Source organism: Phyllosticta citriasiana, assembly GCF_038021145.1.
Source record: "Phyllosticta citriasiana strain CBS 120426 chromosome Unknown IWZ02scaffold_8, whole genome shotgun sequence".
NCBI classification, from domain to species: Eukaryota; Fungi; Ascomycota; class Dothideomycetes; order Botryosphaeriales; family Phyllostictaceae; genus Phyllosticta; species Phyllosticta citriasiana.
Window position 1 is genome coordinate 1,608,182 of NW_027117285.1, and position 15,278 is coordinate 1,623,459.

The 15,278-nt window shown below is 54.7% G+C and overlaps 6 protein-coding genes across 6 annotated transcripts; 1 reads left to right on the top strand and 5 right to left on the bottom strand.

Moving 5' to 3' along the window:
- Window positions 1–2,063: 2,063 nt before the first annotated feature.
- IWZ02DRAFT_301586 (uncharacterized protein) lies at window positions 2,064–3,303 on the bottom strand. Its single transcript, XM_066763944.1, has 3 exons — window positions 3,205–3,303; window positions 3,003–3,141; window positions 2,064–2,946 (listed from the first exon to the last, which is right to left on the bottom strand). Exons 2-3 carry the CDS (start codon window positions 3,118–3,120, stop codon window positions 2,366–2,368), a joined length of 699 nt encoding a protein of 232 aa, XP_066621948.1. The 5' UTR covers window positions 3,121–3,141; window positions 3,205–3,303; the 3' UTR covers window positions 2,064–2,365.
- Window positions 3,304–3,640: 337 nt separating this feature from the next.
- On the bottom strand, window positions 3,641–4,842 carry IWZ02DRAFT_301577 (uncharacterized protein). Its single transcript, XM_066763943.1, has 2 exons — window positions 4,751–4,842; window positions 3,641–4,694 (listed from the first exon to the last, which is right to left on the bottom strand). Exon 2 carries the CDS (start codon window positions 4,675–4,677, stop codon window positions 3,937–3,939), a length of 741 nt encoding a protein of 246 aa, XP_066621949.1. The 5' UTR covers window positions 4,678–4,694; window positions 4,751–4,842; the 3' UTR covers window positions 3,641–3,936.
- Window positions 4,843–5,768: 926 nt separating this feature from the next.
- IWZ02DRAFT_301574 (uncharacterized protein) lies at window positions 5,769–6,547 on the bottom strand. Its single transcript, XM_066763942.1, has 2 exons — window positions 6,200–6,547; window positions 5,769–6,135 (listed from the first exon to the last, which is right to left on the bottom strand). The coding sequence occupies exons 1-2, from the start codon at window positions 6,511–6,513 to the stop codon at window positions 6,015–6,017; spliced, it is 435 nt and encodes a 144-aa protein (XP_066621950.1). The 5' UTR covers window positions 6,514–6,547; the 3' UTR covers window positions 5,769–6,014.
- An 89-nt stretch (window positions 6,548–6,636) lies between these two features.
- On the top strand, window positions 6,637–9,099 carry IWZ02DRAFT_421934 (uncharacterized protein). The gene is made up of 3 exons (XM_066765852.1): window positions 6,637–6,866; window positions 6,913–7,928; window positions 7,975–9,099. Exons 1-3 carry the CDS (start codon window positions 6,793–6,795, stop codon window positions 9,009–9,011), a joined length of 2,127 nt encoding a protein of 708 aa, XP_066621951.1. The 5' UTR covers window positions 6,637–6,792; the 3' UTR covers window positions 9,012–9,099.
- Window positions 9,100–9,189: 90 nt separating this feature from the next.
- Window positions 9,190–10,500, bottom strand: IWZ02DRAFT_470379 (uncharacterized protein; the record flags this gene model as incomplete). The annotated part of the gene is made up of 2 exons (XM_066768795.1): window positions 9,190–10,249; window positions 10,313–10,500. 2 exons carry the CDS (start codon window positions 10,498–10,500, stop codon window positions 9,190–9,192), a joined length of 1,248 nt encoding a protein of 415 aa, XP_066621952.1.
- Window positions 10,501–12,155: 1,655 nt separating this feature from the next.
- IWZ02DRAFT_434243 (component of IIS longevity pathway SMK-1-domain-containing protein) lies at window positions 12,156–15,113 on the bottom strand (the record flags this gene model as incomplete). Its single annotated transcript, XM_066766346.1, has 6 exons — window positions 12,156–13,300; window positions 13,347–14,492; window positions 14,583–14,632; window positions 14,691–14,795; window positions 14,819–14,940; window positions 14,997–15,113. 6 exons carry the CDS (start codon window positions 15,111–15,113, stop codon window positions 12,156–12,158), a joined length of 2,685 nt encoding a protein of 894 aa, XP_066621953.1.
- Window positions 15,114–15,278: the final 165 nt, after the last annotated feature.

The window sequence follows — 15,278 nt, forward strand, 5'->3', positions numbered from 1 at the left end:
TAGACTTGAATCAAACAGCTGGCAAGGGTGTGTTGTGAAAGATTATGAAAAGAGACGCCGCGATTTTGGTGTTTACCACGCTGGCCAGACCTCGCTTACCACAAACAGCTCAAAACGGCTAGCGGGTTCTACATGGCACTCCAGTAAGGCAGGCGTGGAAAGCAGTGATAGAGGAAATGGTTGCTTTCATTGGCGCAAGTCTACTTGCCGCTGGGAGAAGTACGTCACATTCACCTGTAAGTCCTTTTGAATGTCTATCGACCGAAGCGTTTAGCTTTGCACTTGGTCACGATTGCGGACCTTGAAGACGGAGCATGCATGGGGGAACAACACAAATTTTGTTGTGCATAGCCCGAAAACAACAGAAGCAGTGGGAATCCTAGCCATAGGAAGACAAGCTTGCAGACACCAATCCCCAAAGAAAGACCCAATTGCCAACCAACACCGTCATAGATACTCCATCACGCCCATGACCGCCCATTTCCTTGGAACGCCGTGCAGTGGTCCGACCCACCCATCCCCAACTCCACCATTATCAAACCGAATCCAAGAGCAAATAGAATGCCTCCACCTTGTTCCTGTCTCGCGACACTCATGTCTCCTAGCGGCGAAAAGGCTCATGAGTTGTCAGGCAATTGGCACAACGCTTCTTGCCACACTCCAGACAGAAGTAGTTGTTGTAGCCCGTGGTTCCGCCGCACTGACAGCACTCCCATGCCCTCACGGCAGTGAGCAGGCCTCCGGATGGCACACGTCGCGTTTGGGGTCGAGCGTCGTGCTGGTATTCCTCCTCTTCGTCAGGAGTCAGCGGCTCGGGAGTGAGAGTGGCCGGGGTTCCTGTCGTCGGTGTCGACTTGAGCAGTCCGCGGAAGAGAGTCGCGATGGCCGGCATGCGGGTTACGAAGCGTGCCTTTAGAGTAGAGAGCTTCTTGTTCGCGAAGGCTTTGAGTGGCTTCAATGGCGAGAGACCATCCATGTTCTTGGGATTATCTTCGGGAGAAGGTGTCTTGCGGCTACGGAATCGCGCGAAGAATCCGTTTTTTGAGGTAGCTGGGATCTCGGTCAGCGTTCGGCTCTCAGGAGCAATGTTTGGATCTCGGGCACACTTACTCGCTTGCTGCAAGGCTTCATCGGCTTGCTTGCGCTCTTTGCGCAGAGCAGTGCGGCGACGACGGACCGTGGACTTCTGCTCGTCCGTAGGCTTGACAAACTTGGTGATCTTCTTGCGTGACTGCTGGTAGGCTTCCATCTCGAAGGCCGTGGGAGGAATAGACTGGCAGTGTGCATTAGCAAGTGCAAAGGAAGCAGAGGAAAAGAGAGAACTCACAGTACTGGGGATTACAAGGAGATCGAGGAGGAGGAAGACTTGAAGCGCCTCAAGATCCGCTTCAGTAAGGATGGAGAGGGGATGTGTGTGTGTGGTAGCAAGGCAGGCGCAGAGACGCGCGACGACGCCGATACATTTTATTTTGCGCCTACCCCAAAAGGGCTGCGGACCGAAGAATATACTGAAGTGAATAGAGGCGAGTCTGCCTGACGGACTGACAGGCGCTCAACGTGGGTAAACAATACCAATGACTATCGTTTACTACTAGCAGTTACTACGCACCGAAGTGAATGGGTGTTAAACATGGCCGCTGGTCTAGATAATAGCCCGAGTAAACGGTGTCGACGGGAGACTGCCGACGCTGGCCAGCAGAGAGGCCCCGAGTGATGGATTGCGGTATGGATAACACTGCTCTGATGTTAATCCACGAGCTGCATCCGCGCCCCAAAATCTGAATGTAAAGACAGGATTTTGTCCACTGCCCTGTCCTGCCCTCTACGAACGAAGCTTGAAGCTCAACTCAATTTGGACGCGCTTCAAGAGAAGGGCTACTACTTGCCAGTCTGAAGGGCGGTTTGCAGAGCCGGTTGTCGTCGTGGTATACCCTCCTTCTAGCCACGCATGATTTTGGCCAAGTTCGCCTTTCTGTCTTTACTATCCTAGTCTGTGATTACGATCAGTCCTGAGCGACATTTGCTCTAATTGTACTGAAAGCAGATGTTCAGCCTGAGGGCTCGAGTCTGCGTATTTGGCTTGACAGTGTCGATACTTCCGCTGGGCGCAGGTTGCCGCAATTTGCTACTCTTGTCTGTATTTACCTCTGAAAGAGAAGTACTACTGGGAATTAAGAAAGAAGGTTAAAAGCTGTTAGCATGGGCATGGACCGGCTTTACAAGTTATTGAAGAAGTAGTTGCTTAACCCGCGGTGACGTCCTTAAGCACCCAGTGCTCCCTTATTCACCACATCATACAAGCCTGTAACCCTGTACAAGTCCATCATCACAGTAGCCCACAAAATTTGCGACTCTAAGCAAGCTCTTAGCAGTTTGAGGCCTCGAGAGTAGTGCAGTGGGCCTCGCAACGCTTATGGCAGCATGCCAGGCGGGAGCAGACGCGGTTCTCGTAATGCGTAACCGAACCGCAATGACAGCATTCCCACTTCTTCCACTCGTGGATGACACCTCCTCCGAATGCAGGACGGGAGCTCTGGTAGTATACTTTGAATGGGTGTTCAACAACGTCAGTGTCCTGCGTCGGAGAGTTCGAAGAGACTAAGGGCTCGTAGCTCTGCCTCATAGTATGATGCGGTCCACGCTGGGAAGTGCTGCTCGGGGTTGCTTCTCCAGGTGCGGTACTGTCGAAGGTCCTCACGTCCTTCTTTCCGAGCTGTATATCTAAGAATTCGTTCGGTGAACGGGGCGTCATATACGTCGATGCGGAAGGGTTCCCCTCCGAAGATATCGCCAAGCCAGAAGAAGCAGAGTTGAAAGCATTGGTAGGAGGGCTCATGTGCTCTTGAGGCGGGAGTGTAGCGGCGTTGTCATCGCGCGGGATGCGGTTCGGAGACGGATGCGAGACATCGCCGGCTGCCTCAGTTGGCAAGGCTGGAGAATACTTGGCTATGAACAAGTCAATGTCTTCGTCTCAAGGCATCATAGATTACCATGGGACTTACGCGTGGAATCAGACTTCTTGGAAGGGCTGTGTTCGACCGTGTCGGCTTCGCCGCGAGACGCAGCACCAGAGCCCGTAAGCTTCTTCAGCTTTTTCCGAAGCCCCTTGTGGCTCTTCATTGCAAAGTGGTATCTTGAGCCCTGGAATCCAAGTTTTAGTGAGCCGTAGTTCAAGGAGCAGTGTTTGAGAGCATGAAGACTTACGTTGCGTGATGTACAGAGGATTCGTCAGGAGAGAAAGCCACGCGAAAGCTGTACAGATTGGAAGAGGCCAGCAGGGTGAATGACTGTCTTTCGTGTGAGCAGTGGATCTTTGTGAGAAAGGTGTGCGATCGTGGTGGAATTGAGTGTGTGCGGTATTTGGTGGAGATTGGCGAGGCACATCAAAGGAGTCGGTGGTAGAGCGTCAAGTCGCCCAAACAATCAACAGACCAAACTGAACCACCCACCAGGCACGTCCACCACCGCAGAAAATAACACCACCGCCAGGCTTCCCAAATTAATCCCACGGGCGGACGAGCAACCAATAGCCATCGCCTTCTTTCCATCTCCCTGCTGAGACGCAATTCCGCCCTCTCCCCAAGCAAAACAACCACCATGTCCACACACACACATATCTTGAAAGTTGGCTTGATGGAGAAAGAGAAGCAATTGCCGGTGTAATTTTGTATAGAGAGCGCAAGAGCGGATATACAAAGACAATTCGCTCGCGTGAGAAAGACGATGAGTTGGAAAGGAGAGATATTTGGAAGTAAAATGGCCCGAGAAACGTGTGGAAGCAAAATAGTCGTGTCAACATTGGCAGTCTCGTTGTCAAAACCTTTGCAGCTCTCAGAAAGATCCTCAAAGTAAAGGCATACCCATTTATCAACCGCAACGCTGACCCAGCGCAGAGGTTCCAGCTCCATTAGCCAGCCCACTTTGATAGCCCAGCACTCAAGCAGATTCAAAAGTAACGCAGCTACCCTCGCAACGCTCATGACCGCACAGAAGCTTCGAGCAAACATGCGCATCATAGCAAGTCTTGACACCGCAAGTGCAGCACTTCCAGCGCCTGAAGAGCGGGACGGTGCGTCCTCGAAGAAGTTGGCGGGGCCTTAGGTATACCGTCTTGATCGGATGCTGTACTTCCGTCCAAGAAGGCTCTAGCGGATGGCAGCGGTTGTGTGCACTCATCAGGGAGCTGGCCTCGATGGTGGCAAGGGGAAGTGCATGAGGTGGCGAAGAGACTATGTCGTTGACAGCGAAGGCAGTGGGCTCGCGCGGCCCGAAACCAAGAACAAAATGGGCTTCCTTGATTGTCGTCTGGCTCGTGGTGGGAGCTGTGCTAGAGGGCTTTCCATTGCCTCCATAATCATCGTCTGGGGGCTGTCTTTTTTGCAGCTTGGAAGGGACACGAGCTATTATAGCCGGGGAGTCTTCGCAGATCGATTCTGTTGAGCTAGCGGTTGACAAGACGTAGAAGCCGGACGGAACGCTCTTGTTTCGGAAAAGAGTAGAAGACGCGGTAGTGCCATGAGTTGGCGTGATCTGCGAGCGAAATGGACGATACGGTGGCGCATGATCTTCTTGCGGTGGCAATAGACAATTTTCGTTGTCTTCAAGGCTGGTGCGACTTCGGGATCTGTCATTCTGAGCCAGTGGGGCTGGTTTGCTGAGCTTCCTCCTTTGTTTCATCCTTAGTGGTTTGGACGCTGCGATTTGACTTCGCGTTAGCATGTAATTCTGCTTGGGAGGTGGGAGAGCTTACATAGATGACCCCGGAAAGTTGCTTTTTATGCATGTGTTGGCTTCAGCCGGGTCCGCAGGTGGTATAGGGGGCCTTGAGATGGTTGGTCGTGGCGCGGGTTGAAAAGCCACCAGCACAATCAAGACGGACAAAGTGCGGACGGTCAAGTGCGACACTGGAACATCGTATCAGGAAAGGGTGGTGTTGAGAGTGAGCGCTCGGTCATGCAGAGGACATATGCAGGAAGTGGTGTTGTGGGGTCAAAACAATGCAGGAAAACAACACCAACAGCGCGGACGCTTCCGCACGAACAACGCGGAAGCATATCGGAGAGACACGACTAAGTAGGACACCTGATATTTGGTGGGGCTTCGCCATGAAGCTTTCATCCATGTGCGTGCTTAAGACTGCCTGAAATTATATCAGGGCACTGGGAGTTGAGCGCGGACCGCATTGGAGAAAAGGCAAAGACTATTCGCAGTTTTCCACCACTAGATCCTTTCGGAATCAAAAATGTACAGAGACAGGCGCGAAGTATTTCTGGTGGAATCATGCGCCAGCCTTGAGGCCTGGGGAGGTGGTCAGGTTAAGACGACAGGAGCCTGTCGATTAATAAACCGGACGACGGCAAAAGTTGGAGCAATCCAAAGTATGCCGCAATCCCAACGGCATTTGTAGCATGGCAGTATGTTGTTTGGGCATTTCCAAACCTTGGAGCCAGAAATCCCAAGCACAAGCAGGAGACAACCGACGAATGTTTGGAGGGACCCGGTTCTAAGCCAGAACCGCTGCATCGCCGACTTTTGGTGTCTTCTCCACAAACCCAAGGCGCACAGGCCAAGCTGAGCTCCTACTTACGGGACGCTAGAAATGGAGCCTGCCGATATCGCATGTTTGCGACGTTTGAAGTTGCTTAATGTGGAAAGTCGCCAAAAAGGCAGACCCTCACGCATGAAGCTAGCCACCATTGGGACTCGACTGAAAGAGCGGTGGCCGTGAATTTGACATGCTTATTGTTACGCAGAGATTCTGGTTTCGCTTCTCTTTTGGCATGTTTTAGCTGCAGAACGGGCACCGGAGCAGCTGGTGACAATTCTCCTCATCCGAAAAGCGCAGTGCCGATTTGGGATACTTGGTAGAGAGTCCGAGGAAATTACAGCTTCCACGCATGCTGATATCGAAGCGGCGCGGCGTCTTGATGTTGCCCGGATGTCAACCAGTTGACGGTCTCTTCGCAGGGAAGCCTGGCGATTCCTTTATAGCTGCGATACATCATCTGTGCCGGTCATAGGCTGCCCTGAATGGCAAACGAAGACAAGATGAGGACCAGAGTGTTGATAAAGGCCCAGACAAACGGCATCCAGGTAGACATGCTAAAGTAGCCTGAGCTGTAAACGCCACCAAGCCTGCGTTGGACAGCGCGTCAGCCGTGCATCGTCAACAGAATACGTTGAAGCCGATTCGACTTACAGTCCTCCCACAATGCTTCCAGCTATTAGTGCTTCTATGCCGCCAATGACGCAGTATATGACGGGAACTATCCAGATAACCTTCCAGTTGCGCCACTGTACAATGACTGCATAGCCAGAGGTTGCGAGGTGAACGGCACCAAAGAAGAGGAGCGTCCAGGTCAGGGTAAAGCGCCAGATATCGCCGGCATCGTAGAGGTAGTAGGCCTGGTGGCCGTGGACGGGAAAAGGCCAGTACAGCGATGGAAAGGGGGGCGTCGTGTAGTCGCGCGGGACGCTGTTGTAGCGATAGACGACACTGGGGACGGAACCCATGAGCGCATGCTTGAGTAAGTGGAGATGGACATTGGGAGCGGTACCTCATGAAAGCTTGTTGTCGGACTTCGCCCTGGTTATGCTACGACGTCTGTGAGTGGTTGACCGAGTGCGATGCTTCCCCGGACAATGACTCTCGGTCCGACTCCGACTGATCCATCCCCGCCACGGATGATGGATGATGATGCATTGTGCCTCGGCCCAGCGCCGCCAACCTCGACCAACATCATCGCCTCGACCTTGACATGACGGCGCGCATACCGCACTTCGTCTTGCGCGATGCCGGCAGATAGGCTGCTAGAGACCCTGCTGCGATCACTCCAGATATGGACTGACCAGCAGGATACCCCCAGGTCAGCCGCGCGCGCCCGAATACCGGACCTTTGCTAATCATCACAGGCTTCTTGCTACGGCTGCGTCCCTTCTCACCACTCTGACGAATCCTCTCAACATCCAGCTCCTGACTGGCCAGCTGCTTTTTGCACCTGCAATATGGGAACGTCCAGACGGTCTGCGCACATGCCAGCGCTTCATGAGTCTGTTCCACTCTGCGACTTATACCTTTCTTAAACATGATCGCGACGTTAGAGAAGGCACCGCGAAGCCACCTTTGCCTGGCCAGCTCGCGATCGGCGGTGGAATGGTACCTGAGGATTGGGCCCGAGCGGTTGCAAAGGGAGCCGATGAGAGAAGTCCACGATGGAAGCACATTTTGATTCTTGGCGGTCTGCTGCTTGGCTCGAATCAAGAGGACGACTGCGCTTTTGGAAGAGGCCTGGAATCATCCCTGCAGAGAGCTTTTGTGGAGGCAACAAATATGGCACTGGAAGAAGCAAGAGAGGACGACTTTGGAGGACAATGCATCGCCATGGTCTTGAACCATGTTTTCCCCGTTCTGTCCGAGACGGAGCGGGCGCAATTGGACTATGACCACCTGCTGCCCGTCCTGATTGGATCTGCATTCTTCTCGAATGAAGGCTTCCACTCGGCATACTTTCTCGGGACCATTGACTTGGACGTTGTCGAGGTTCCCGGACAAAAGTTGGGCTGGTCAGCCAGGTCTACCTCCTACCACCAGCTCCAACGCATCATGTCCCGCCCTCTGATGACGTACATGGGACCATTCTCGAGGCTAGTAGCCCATGCCGTTGAGAACGTCCAGAACTCGGGACTGATTCAGACCATGATTGACGACATTGCGGGGTTCGCCCGGACGCTGAACCTCCAGTGGCGCCAGAACAAACTGTCTGAGATTGATCAGTCTGAAGAGTCTGCCCATCTTTCCCCGGAGACGATTAAGAGCACTCTACCTTTGCTTTGGAGAACTCTAAAATCGGCATTGTTTGCCATAGTGATTATTCTCCGCGGCGCCCTTGGCAGGATTCTTGGGGACGGAAATCTCGCGGCAGATGAAGGTACGTCGATTCATTCAAAGGAGAGGCCATTTACTGATTGCAGCAGTTGCACCAATCCTCGTCACTCATTCTCTTCATACCCTGAGAAATCTCTACTTCATCAGCTCACGGCTTGGAGCCAACTCGCTTTCCCAATATACCTTTTCCTATCTTACCTCCCTTGACATTCTTTCGCAGTATCCCATGCAAGCAGATGCACTTCTCAAAGCCATACGACCTGCAACTCTCGGACAAATCCCTCGTCACCCTCTCGACCGCATCCACGACCTGTATTTCCTCAACACGGCCGAGCATTTTGCGTCCATCCTCTCTCCACAGACAGCCGAGGAGCTGCTTGTCACAGCATCAACGCCTTACCTCGGGGCTGGTGGCTCCTGGAATCTCCTCCCCATCTTCGAAGCCGCGCACTCGGTCATGCTATCCGTCTTTTCATCACGCACATCCGGGCCCGCCCTCGCCGGCCGCCACCTCCCATTTTACGTTTCTAGCCTATTCGCAGCCTTCCCGGCCAACCTATCACCGCGACAGTTCCGGCTTGCTTTCAAAACGCTGATGCAAGTGACGACGCCGCCCTCGCCACTGTCGTCTTCGCAGCCTAACCTCCCCGCTACGCTTTGCGAACTGGTCCACCATCGTGCACTGTCGGCGCCCGCCACCCCACTGCCCACGGCCGTCGCGCCGTCACCTCCGCCCGGCGCCGAGACCCTGCCACTGGGCGAGCACGTGCTATCGGAGCAGTCGGTCCTCGCGCTCACGCTGCTCGATGCCCTCCCACTGCTACCGGTCCCGCTGCTCGAAGAGTGGCTGCCTCTCTGCGCTGATCTCGTCAACGCCATTGCGGACGATGCGCTGAGAGACGTCGTGCGGCGGCGCTTCTGGGAGGTGCTGGTTGGCGGTGAGATGGACCCGGAGCGCAGCCTCGTGGCTGTGGCGTGGTGGTCAACGCGGGGTGGGCGCGAGAAGGTCCTGTTTGGTGATGGCGAAGACGCTAAAGGCGAGCGGAATGAAATGAGTGGGGCGTTGGGGCCGGCGCGGGTCATGAGTGGTGTGGAGGAGGGTAGGCCGAGGGAGAGTAAGCTGTGACGGTTTTGGATGGATGCGTGGGTGAGCTTCTAGATACCAGGTAGATATTCAAGTTATTCAAACTCAGCGTTCACGCTATTCTTTGAGCACTCTGAAGCAATCAAAGATGTGGCGTCTAACACAGTATTCCATCTACGGGTATAAAAAGACCATACAACCACCCAAGCCACGCACGCACTCAAACCAGAGCCTCGGGATGCTCAACCATGCGCTTGGCGGTACCAACACCATCAACGCCCTCCTCCTGCCGCTCCCCCAGCCACGGCTTCTTCGCCTCGCCCAAAACGCTCTCACTCAAGAAATAAACGCACAGCCCAAACAAAATCAACACAAAAGCAATGGGATACATCCAATGAATACTATAATGAAACACGCGTATCCCAATAACAACGCCCCAAAAGTTCCCCGTCAGCAAACTGATATTCATAAACGCAGCACTGGCGATGCGGAAGACGAGCGGCGCGAGGCTGTAGAACAGGAACAGGACGAGCGTGTAGCCAGTCAGGTAGGCGGCGACGGGGGCGTTCCAGGTCGCGGTGGCGAAGGAGGCGCGGTCGAAGATGGCGGCTTGCGTGCCGTTGATGACGGTGCCCCAGAGCCCCATTTGCGAGAGGACGAGGTAGACGGGTTGTTTCGAGACGAACCATTCTTCGTAGACGTTGGTGGCGCCGTAGATGAGGGCGCCGAGGAGCGCGAAGAGGTCGCCTTTGAGCTGGTTGGATGCCGCGCTGGAGGAGGAGCTGCCCGTGATGTGGTCCGATGCGAGCAGCAGGCCCATGCCCCCGATGCAGATGATGATGCCGGCGTACTGCGCCATGTGGTAGCGGACGCGGAGGAGGAGGGTCGACAGCACGACGACGGAGAGGATGGCGCAGAAGTTGATGAGCTGGAGCGAGAGGATCGTCGCGTAGCGGTATCCCAGCACGGTGAAATAATTGCCTTCGACGTCGAGGAAGCTGAGCAAAATGTACCGCCATCCGTCTCTTAGCATGACGTTGCGGCCCCATTCGCGCCAGCCGAGCCGGTAGATCGTGTAGGGCGTGTAGACGACGAAGAGCAGGACATAGTTGAAGAGCGTTTGGAAGGCGGGGATCGACGTCCCCTGCGCGCTGAGCAGCGATGAGAAGGTGTTTGTGGATGTGATGCAGAGGGCGAGGATTTGCCCCAGCACCAGCGCGTACCAGAAGAAGCGCGTGCGGATGAATTCGGTGCGCGATTGCAGCCAGGCGCGGAGTTTGCTCTTCTTCTCATCGCTGCTGCTGCTGCTGCCGCCGCCACCGCTGGCGGATGAGGGCGAGGACGAAGGGTCCGCGCCGGTTGCTGTCGTCGTCGTCGTCGTCGTCGTCGTTGTCGTCGCTGTGGCGCCGCCTTTGCCGTTCCACACGTCGCCGTCGGCTGGCGAAATGTCGTTGTTGGCGTCCACCATGTCGGCAGCTGGAATCGCAGTCGTGGAGACTGCGGCCGAGGCCTTGGGGGAGTCGTTCGCCATGGCTTTTTCTTGAAGCCTTCTTGCTCTGCGCGTCTGCGCTCTCAAGTCTCCTTCTCTTTCTTCTGAGAGACGCACGCAACCCAAGCTCTTTCTTGATGGCGATAACCTCAAACAACACCCTTAACGCGAGGCTGCAAAGTCAGACGAGGCCAAGAAAAGTCGTCCCAAGAGTTTTCTCCACCGCCGCAAGCGCTTGTTGTTGGTAAGATGGAAGTGTTGTTGACGTTGACAAGGCAGAGAGACGAGCAGTAGGTAGCAGTAAGGTAGGCCAGGCCGGTCAGGTGTCCGCTACCTATCAATGTGGGATAGGTAAGATTCAACCAACGCCTCACTCCTCACTCCTCACTCCTCACTCCTCACTCAAAGCAATTACGTATCAATCAGTCAACAATCACGTCGTCAGCGCACGTCGTCGCAAAAGAGCCAAAGAATTGAGTTTGTGTCTCGAGTCATGGACCCGCGCAAACCAATTTTTCTTTTTTTTTTTTTTTCTTCTTCTTCCTGTAGCAGCTTTTTTTCATCGCTGCCTGCGTTGTTCCATGTCACGATCCATCACAGGCAAATCCCCGCGCTTCTGGGCCCAGGCCGGGCGTCCGTGCGTCCTGCGGCCCGCTCGCTCGCGTGCTCCATACGGTAAGGCGCCCGGCTGGTCGGCTGCCCCTGTCGCGTGGGGGTCGATGGGCGGAAGAGCCCGTTGTTGATGGAAGGAGGGAAGATGGATGGTGGCGAAAAGGGCACGTTTATATTTTTGTGGATGGATTCGTGTATGGAAAGTCGTTGTATGGAGTGCGCATGCTTGGACGATGTAGTCAGGAACATACATATACTACAGTACCTCATCTGTATGTACTTTGCTGCTGCCCCTTCATGGGATGGGATGGGTTGGGTTACACCATATCATGTCATGGCCGACCTACGAGGTTTCTGCTCAACACCCACCTGCCCGCCTGCCCGCCTGCCTGCGCACACGATAGCAGAAGAAAAATACGATGACGTGACATGCATAAGAGTTTAGCATCGGGTTAGGAATACAAAGGGCCATGAGAGCCGAGAAGCAAGAGAGAAGGAACCCACTGGAAACCCATGTCGCCTGAGGAACACTGGCAACGATTACACGCCCGCCTGGTATCACGGCGTATCAACACGACCGCAACCTCGGAAAAAGGGGGCTCCCGAAGATAAAAGCCTTTTGACAAAATTTTTTTTTTATTTTTTTTTTTTTTTGAAAAAAAAAGAAGCGGGAAACAGTACCAAAGCAGCGGGAGCGCGGATGACAAGATGAAATGTGAACCATCAACTCCATAAACACTCGATGACGCCGTGGCTATCATCTTCCTTGCTGCCTACGTATATAGATAGATAGCTATGCTAGACTGACTAAGTGCCGGCTATAGGACTCGATAGGGCGCCGTACCATGATGGATGGCGGGCGACAGAGCAGGAGAAAGGGTAGGAGGGCGTGCATGTTGACTTTTAGTTGAGGAGGAAGTTGGGGGGGGGGAATCGCCAGGCTGATGTGGATAATCACACATGTACACCATTCTCAACCGCGAGCGAGCGCGAGCAAGGTCAAGGAAGAGGGAGAAGGATGAAGAAAAAGGGAAAAAGAAAGTTCCATCGCATCATTGATATCTCTCACTCTCTCACTGTCTCACTCACTCGTTGCCTCCCTCGCCCTTGGCCTCCGTCTTTATTGCCAGCTTAATCGCGATGCCCTTGCCCGGCCCGCCTCCTCCGTCTCTGCCTGCTTGTCCTGCCGACCCTTTTCTCCTTCCTCTTCCGCCACCACCACCACCACCGCCGCCGCCCAAGTTGCTGCCGACGCTGCTCATCGATGACGACCGCCGCTTAGTTTGTTGCGAGAGTTTTCCGAGCTCGTCCTCGTCGTCTTCTTCTCGACGCCGCTTTTCCGATAGCCGCTCGGGTGGTGGCGTTGACGGTACTGGTGTCTGCTGCCGCGGTGGTGATGCTTGTGGTGATGTCGACGTGGGAGGCGTGGGTGGTGCGCCAGTTGAAGGCGTGGATCCGGCGCGCTCCTCGCCGGCAAGTTCGGTCGAGAGCGCCGGGGCGTTTTCGTCCTGCAGGACATCCATTGCGTCTTCATCGTCGTCGTCATCATCTTCTGGATAGTCGACGAGGGGTGTCCGGGCGGCGCCATTCGACTTTGCATCCATGTCGACAGATGGGAGAGGTGGGTCGTCTTCCTCATCTGAACCATTGAAGTAGGCTTCCTCCTCGGCGTCCATGTCTCGGAGGCCCTGGAGACGAGACCCATTAATGGTTGGATGTCGGCCAGAGTCAGAGTCGTCGGTGACGAAAGAGCTGGGCGCGGTTGGTTCGGGGCGCTCGTTAAGCTGCTCGTATCGCAAAATGAGGCTTTGGAATGTCGGGACGTAGGTGATGCTTTCCAGCTTTTCCCGATAGTTTTCGACAAGATGGTCAATGATGGGCTTGATCGTTTCGCGCTTGACAAATTCGAACAACTCGAGACATGCGGAATTGAGCAGGTTGTCCCGTGGCATCGTCTCAAACACAATGTTAAGAATAGGCTCAAAGAGCCGATTTTGGATTATTTGCCGGTTGTGAAACTCGTCGTGCAGTCCAATGCAGGTGCGGAAATATTTCAACGCCGTCAGCTTCAGATGTTTCTCGGGACAAGCCATGAGCTGCGCAACGCGGGAGGCAAGGTCTTCGGATAGAATAAAGTATTTGCTCCGGAAGGAGTGTTGTCGTATGAAGAAGCACAAGACCTCGACAAGATGCGAATACAACGAGACTTGTGGAATAGTGAGGTTGTCCACTGCACAGTATAAGCAATGGTCACGAATGAGTCCAGGGATACTTACTGGACTCTCTGCCCTGTAGGTCTTTCAGAGGCTGGAAGAGCTTCTTGGCCGACTCATCGTAGAAATTTTGGATAAATGTGTCGGTCCCGGCAATGGGATGGGCAGGGTGACGAGTCTTGGCAAGGAATTCACTGTTGGCGCGTCCCAGAGTCTCCATGGTGGCGTGGTTGGCATTAGGGTCCAGAAGAACCTTGATGGCATCTGCCATCTGGGCCTTGACACCGAGGTCCGTCTCAACCAACAACAGCTCAATCAAAGTGTCAGTAAGGGGCTTGGTCTTTTCGTTGATGGCCTTGAAAATCTGGCTGCGGACCATTATGGCGTCATGGTCAATCAGGGCTACGAGAATGTCAGTTCCGGCGACGCGGACAGCCGCATCCGAATTACGTAGGGCAAAGGTGATGACGTTCAGGAGGCCTCCACCGAGGAAGTTTGAGTAGAGCTGTGCGCGGGAGTTGCCTTGCAAGCTCTTAGCTATGGTGCAGCATTGCTGAATTAACAGCACGGCATCCTTCTTGCGCTGCATGTCGGTCTCTTCTGGTCGGAAGATGCCAAACAACTCCTTAAGAAATGCGGCATTCGCTTGAAGATGCGTGACAATGTCCACTTGGTGGAAGAAAATCAGAGAATTGAGAACGGAAAAGGTGGGGTCGTCGAGGATGCGGGCGAGCACGACATCCTTGAGATATTGTAAGCGGTAGGTGCAATGAATCTTTCTCTTGGTGTTGGCATCCTCAATCTTGACCACTTCCTTGTATCTTGACTTGTCCGCCAGGTACTGCCTGTGATTGGCCTTGTGGGTGGGAAAATCTGGATCGTACTCGAGCGCGCCCACGACTCCCATGATGACCTCATCGGCGACGGCGTGCTCGATAATGGCCGAATCGTTTAGTAATATCAACGTCTTCATTATGTTGCAGAGGCGGTGCAGGTCCTCCAGGCTCTCGAGATCCTCGGCGATTTCCACCAGCGGAACGAGCTTGGGGAAGTATCCGGCTGACATGACGAACCTGGCCAAGGCGTCGCGTCCCGTGGGAGCGGCGCTGGCGGCTCGAATCATGGTTTCAATGTCGGCGAGGTTGCCAAGTTCTGGATCGGGGAGCATAATGGGATGCATGTCCATGACATCGTCTGAGAGGCCATCGTCTAGAGATGAATGCAATCAGCGGTTGGGGAGGAGGGGGGGGGGGGGGGGGGGGGGGGGGGGGCGAGAAGGAACGGGTCGCGTGTACTCACCAGCTCCTGAAAGCGCAGCAAGGCGCGACTGCACCTCACTGACGAAGTCCCTGTGGCAGGCGTGAGCAAAGTCCCTCGTGTCAACAAGGAGGCCGAAACGTGGCGTACCATATTGCCCCGCACCCATCTGCTTCCTGGAAGCTAAGCGCCATGTCGGTGCCATTTTGCTCGGTCCACACTATGAGGGTATCTGCGCAAGTCTCAGCGTCAATGCTTAGGCGTCGTGTGGTTGTGACGGCGACTCGCCTTGTTGTTTTTGGTATCCGTCGTCCTTGGTCACTTTGGTTTCGAGCAAGACGCGCGTGGGATCGTCTTCGGACTGGACGTAAATGCGCGGTTCGTCCTGGGTGTGGCAAGGCTCGTCAGCGGGTTGCGCAATGTTGGCGCGCAATGTTGCAACGGGGAACGACGCACATTGACCATGGCACTGGTGCAGAAGCCAGTGCCTCTGTCGAACCAGTCTCCATTCTTGAGCTCGTAGACCTTGACGCGCTTGCGGTTTGCTGCCGGAGGTTGCGCGGCTGGGGCCATGTTGTCGTCGGGAGAGGGAGCCAGCCTGCCTGCCGTCGCTCGGGCGCGTCAGCCGAGGAGCGGGTGAGGCGGTAGGTTTCGCGCCGGGTAATGTTGTGATGTGAAAGGTGGAGGCGAGGGTCGGGTGCAGCAGGGCTGATGCAGCGCAGGAGAGGAGCGAGCGAT

Bases quoted from the DNA above. Each gene is read 5' to 3' on its own strand.
- IWZ02DRAFT_421934 (XM_066765852.1), top strand. From the start codon at position 6,793: ATGCCGGCAGATAGGCTGCTAGAGACCCTGCTGCGATCACTCCAGATA. The intron at 6,867-6,912 runs GTCAGCCGCGCG...TAATCATCACAG, and splicing joins GACCAGCAGGATACCCCCAG to GCTTCTTGCTACGGCTGCGT. The intron at 7,929-7,974 runs GTACGTCGATTC...TGATTGCAGCAG, and splicing joins AAATCTCGCGGCAGATGAAG to TTGCACCAATCCTCGTCACT.
- IWZ02DRAFT_301574 (XM_066763942.1), bottom strand. From the start codon at position 6,513: ATGGGTTCCGTCCCCAGTGTCGTCTATCGCTACAACAGCGTCCCGCGC. The intron at 6,136-6,199 runs GTAAGTCGAATC...TGTCCAACGCAG, and splicing joins GGAAGCATTGTGGGAGGACT to GCTTGGTGGCGTTTACAGCT.
- IWZ02DRAFT_301586 (XM_066763944.1), bottom strand. From the start codon at position 3,120: ATGAAGAGCCACAAGGGGCTTCGGAAAAAGCTGAAGAAGCTTACGGGC. The intron at 2,947-3,002 runs GTAAGTCCCATG...ACTTGTTCATAG, and splicing joins CAAGAAGTCTGATTCCACGC to CCAAGTATTCTCCAGCCTTG.
- IWZ02DRAFT_301577 (XM_066763943.1), bottom strand. From the start codon at position 4,677: ATGAAACAAAGGAGGAAGCTCAGCAAACCAGCCCCACTGGCTCAGAAT.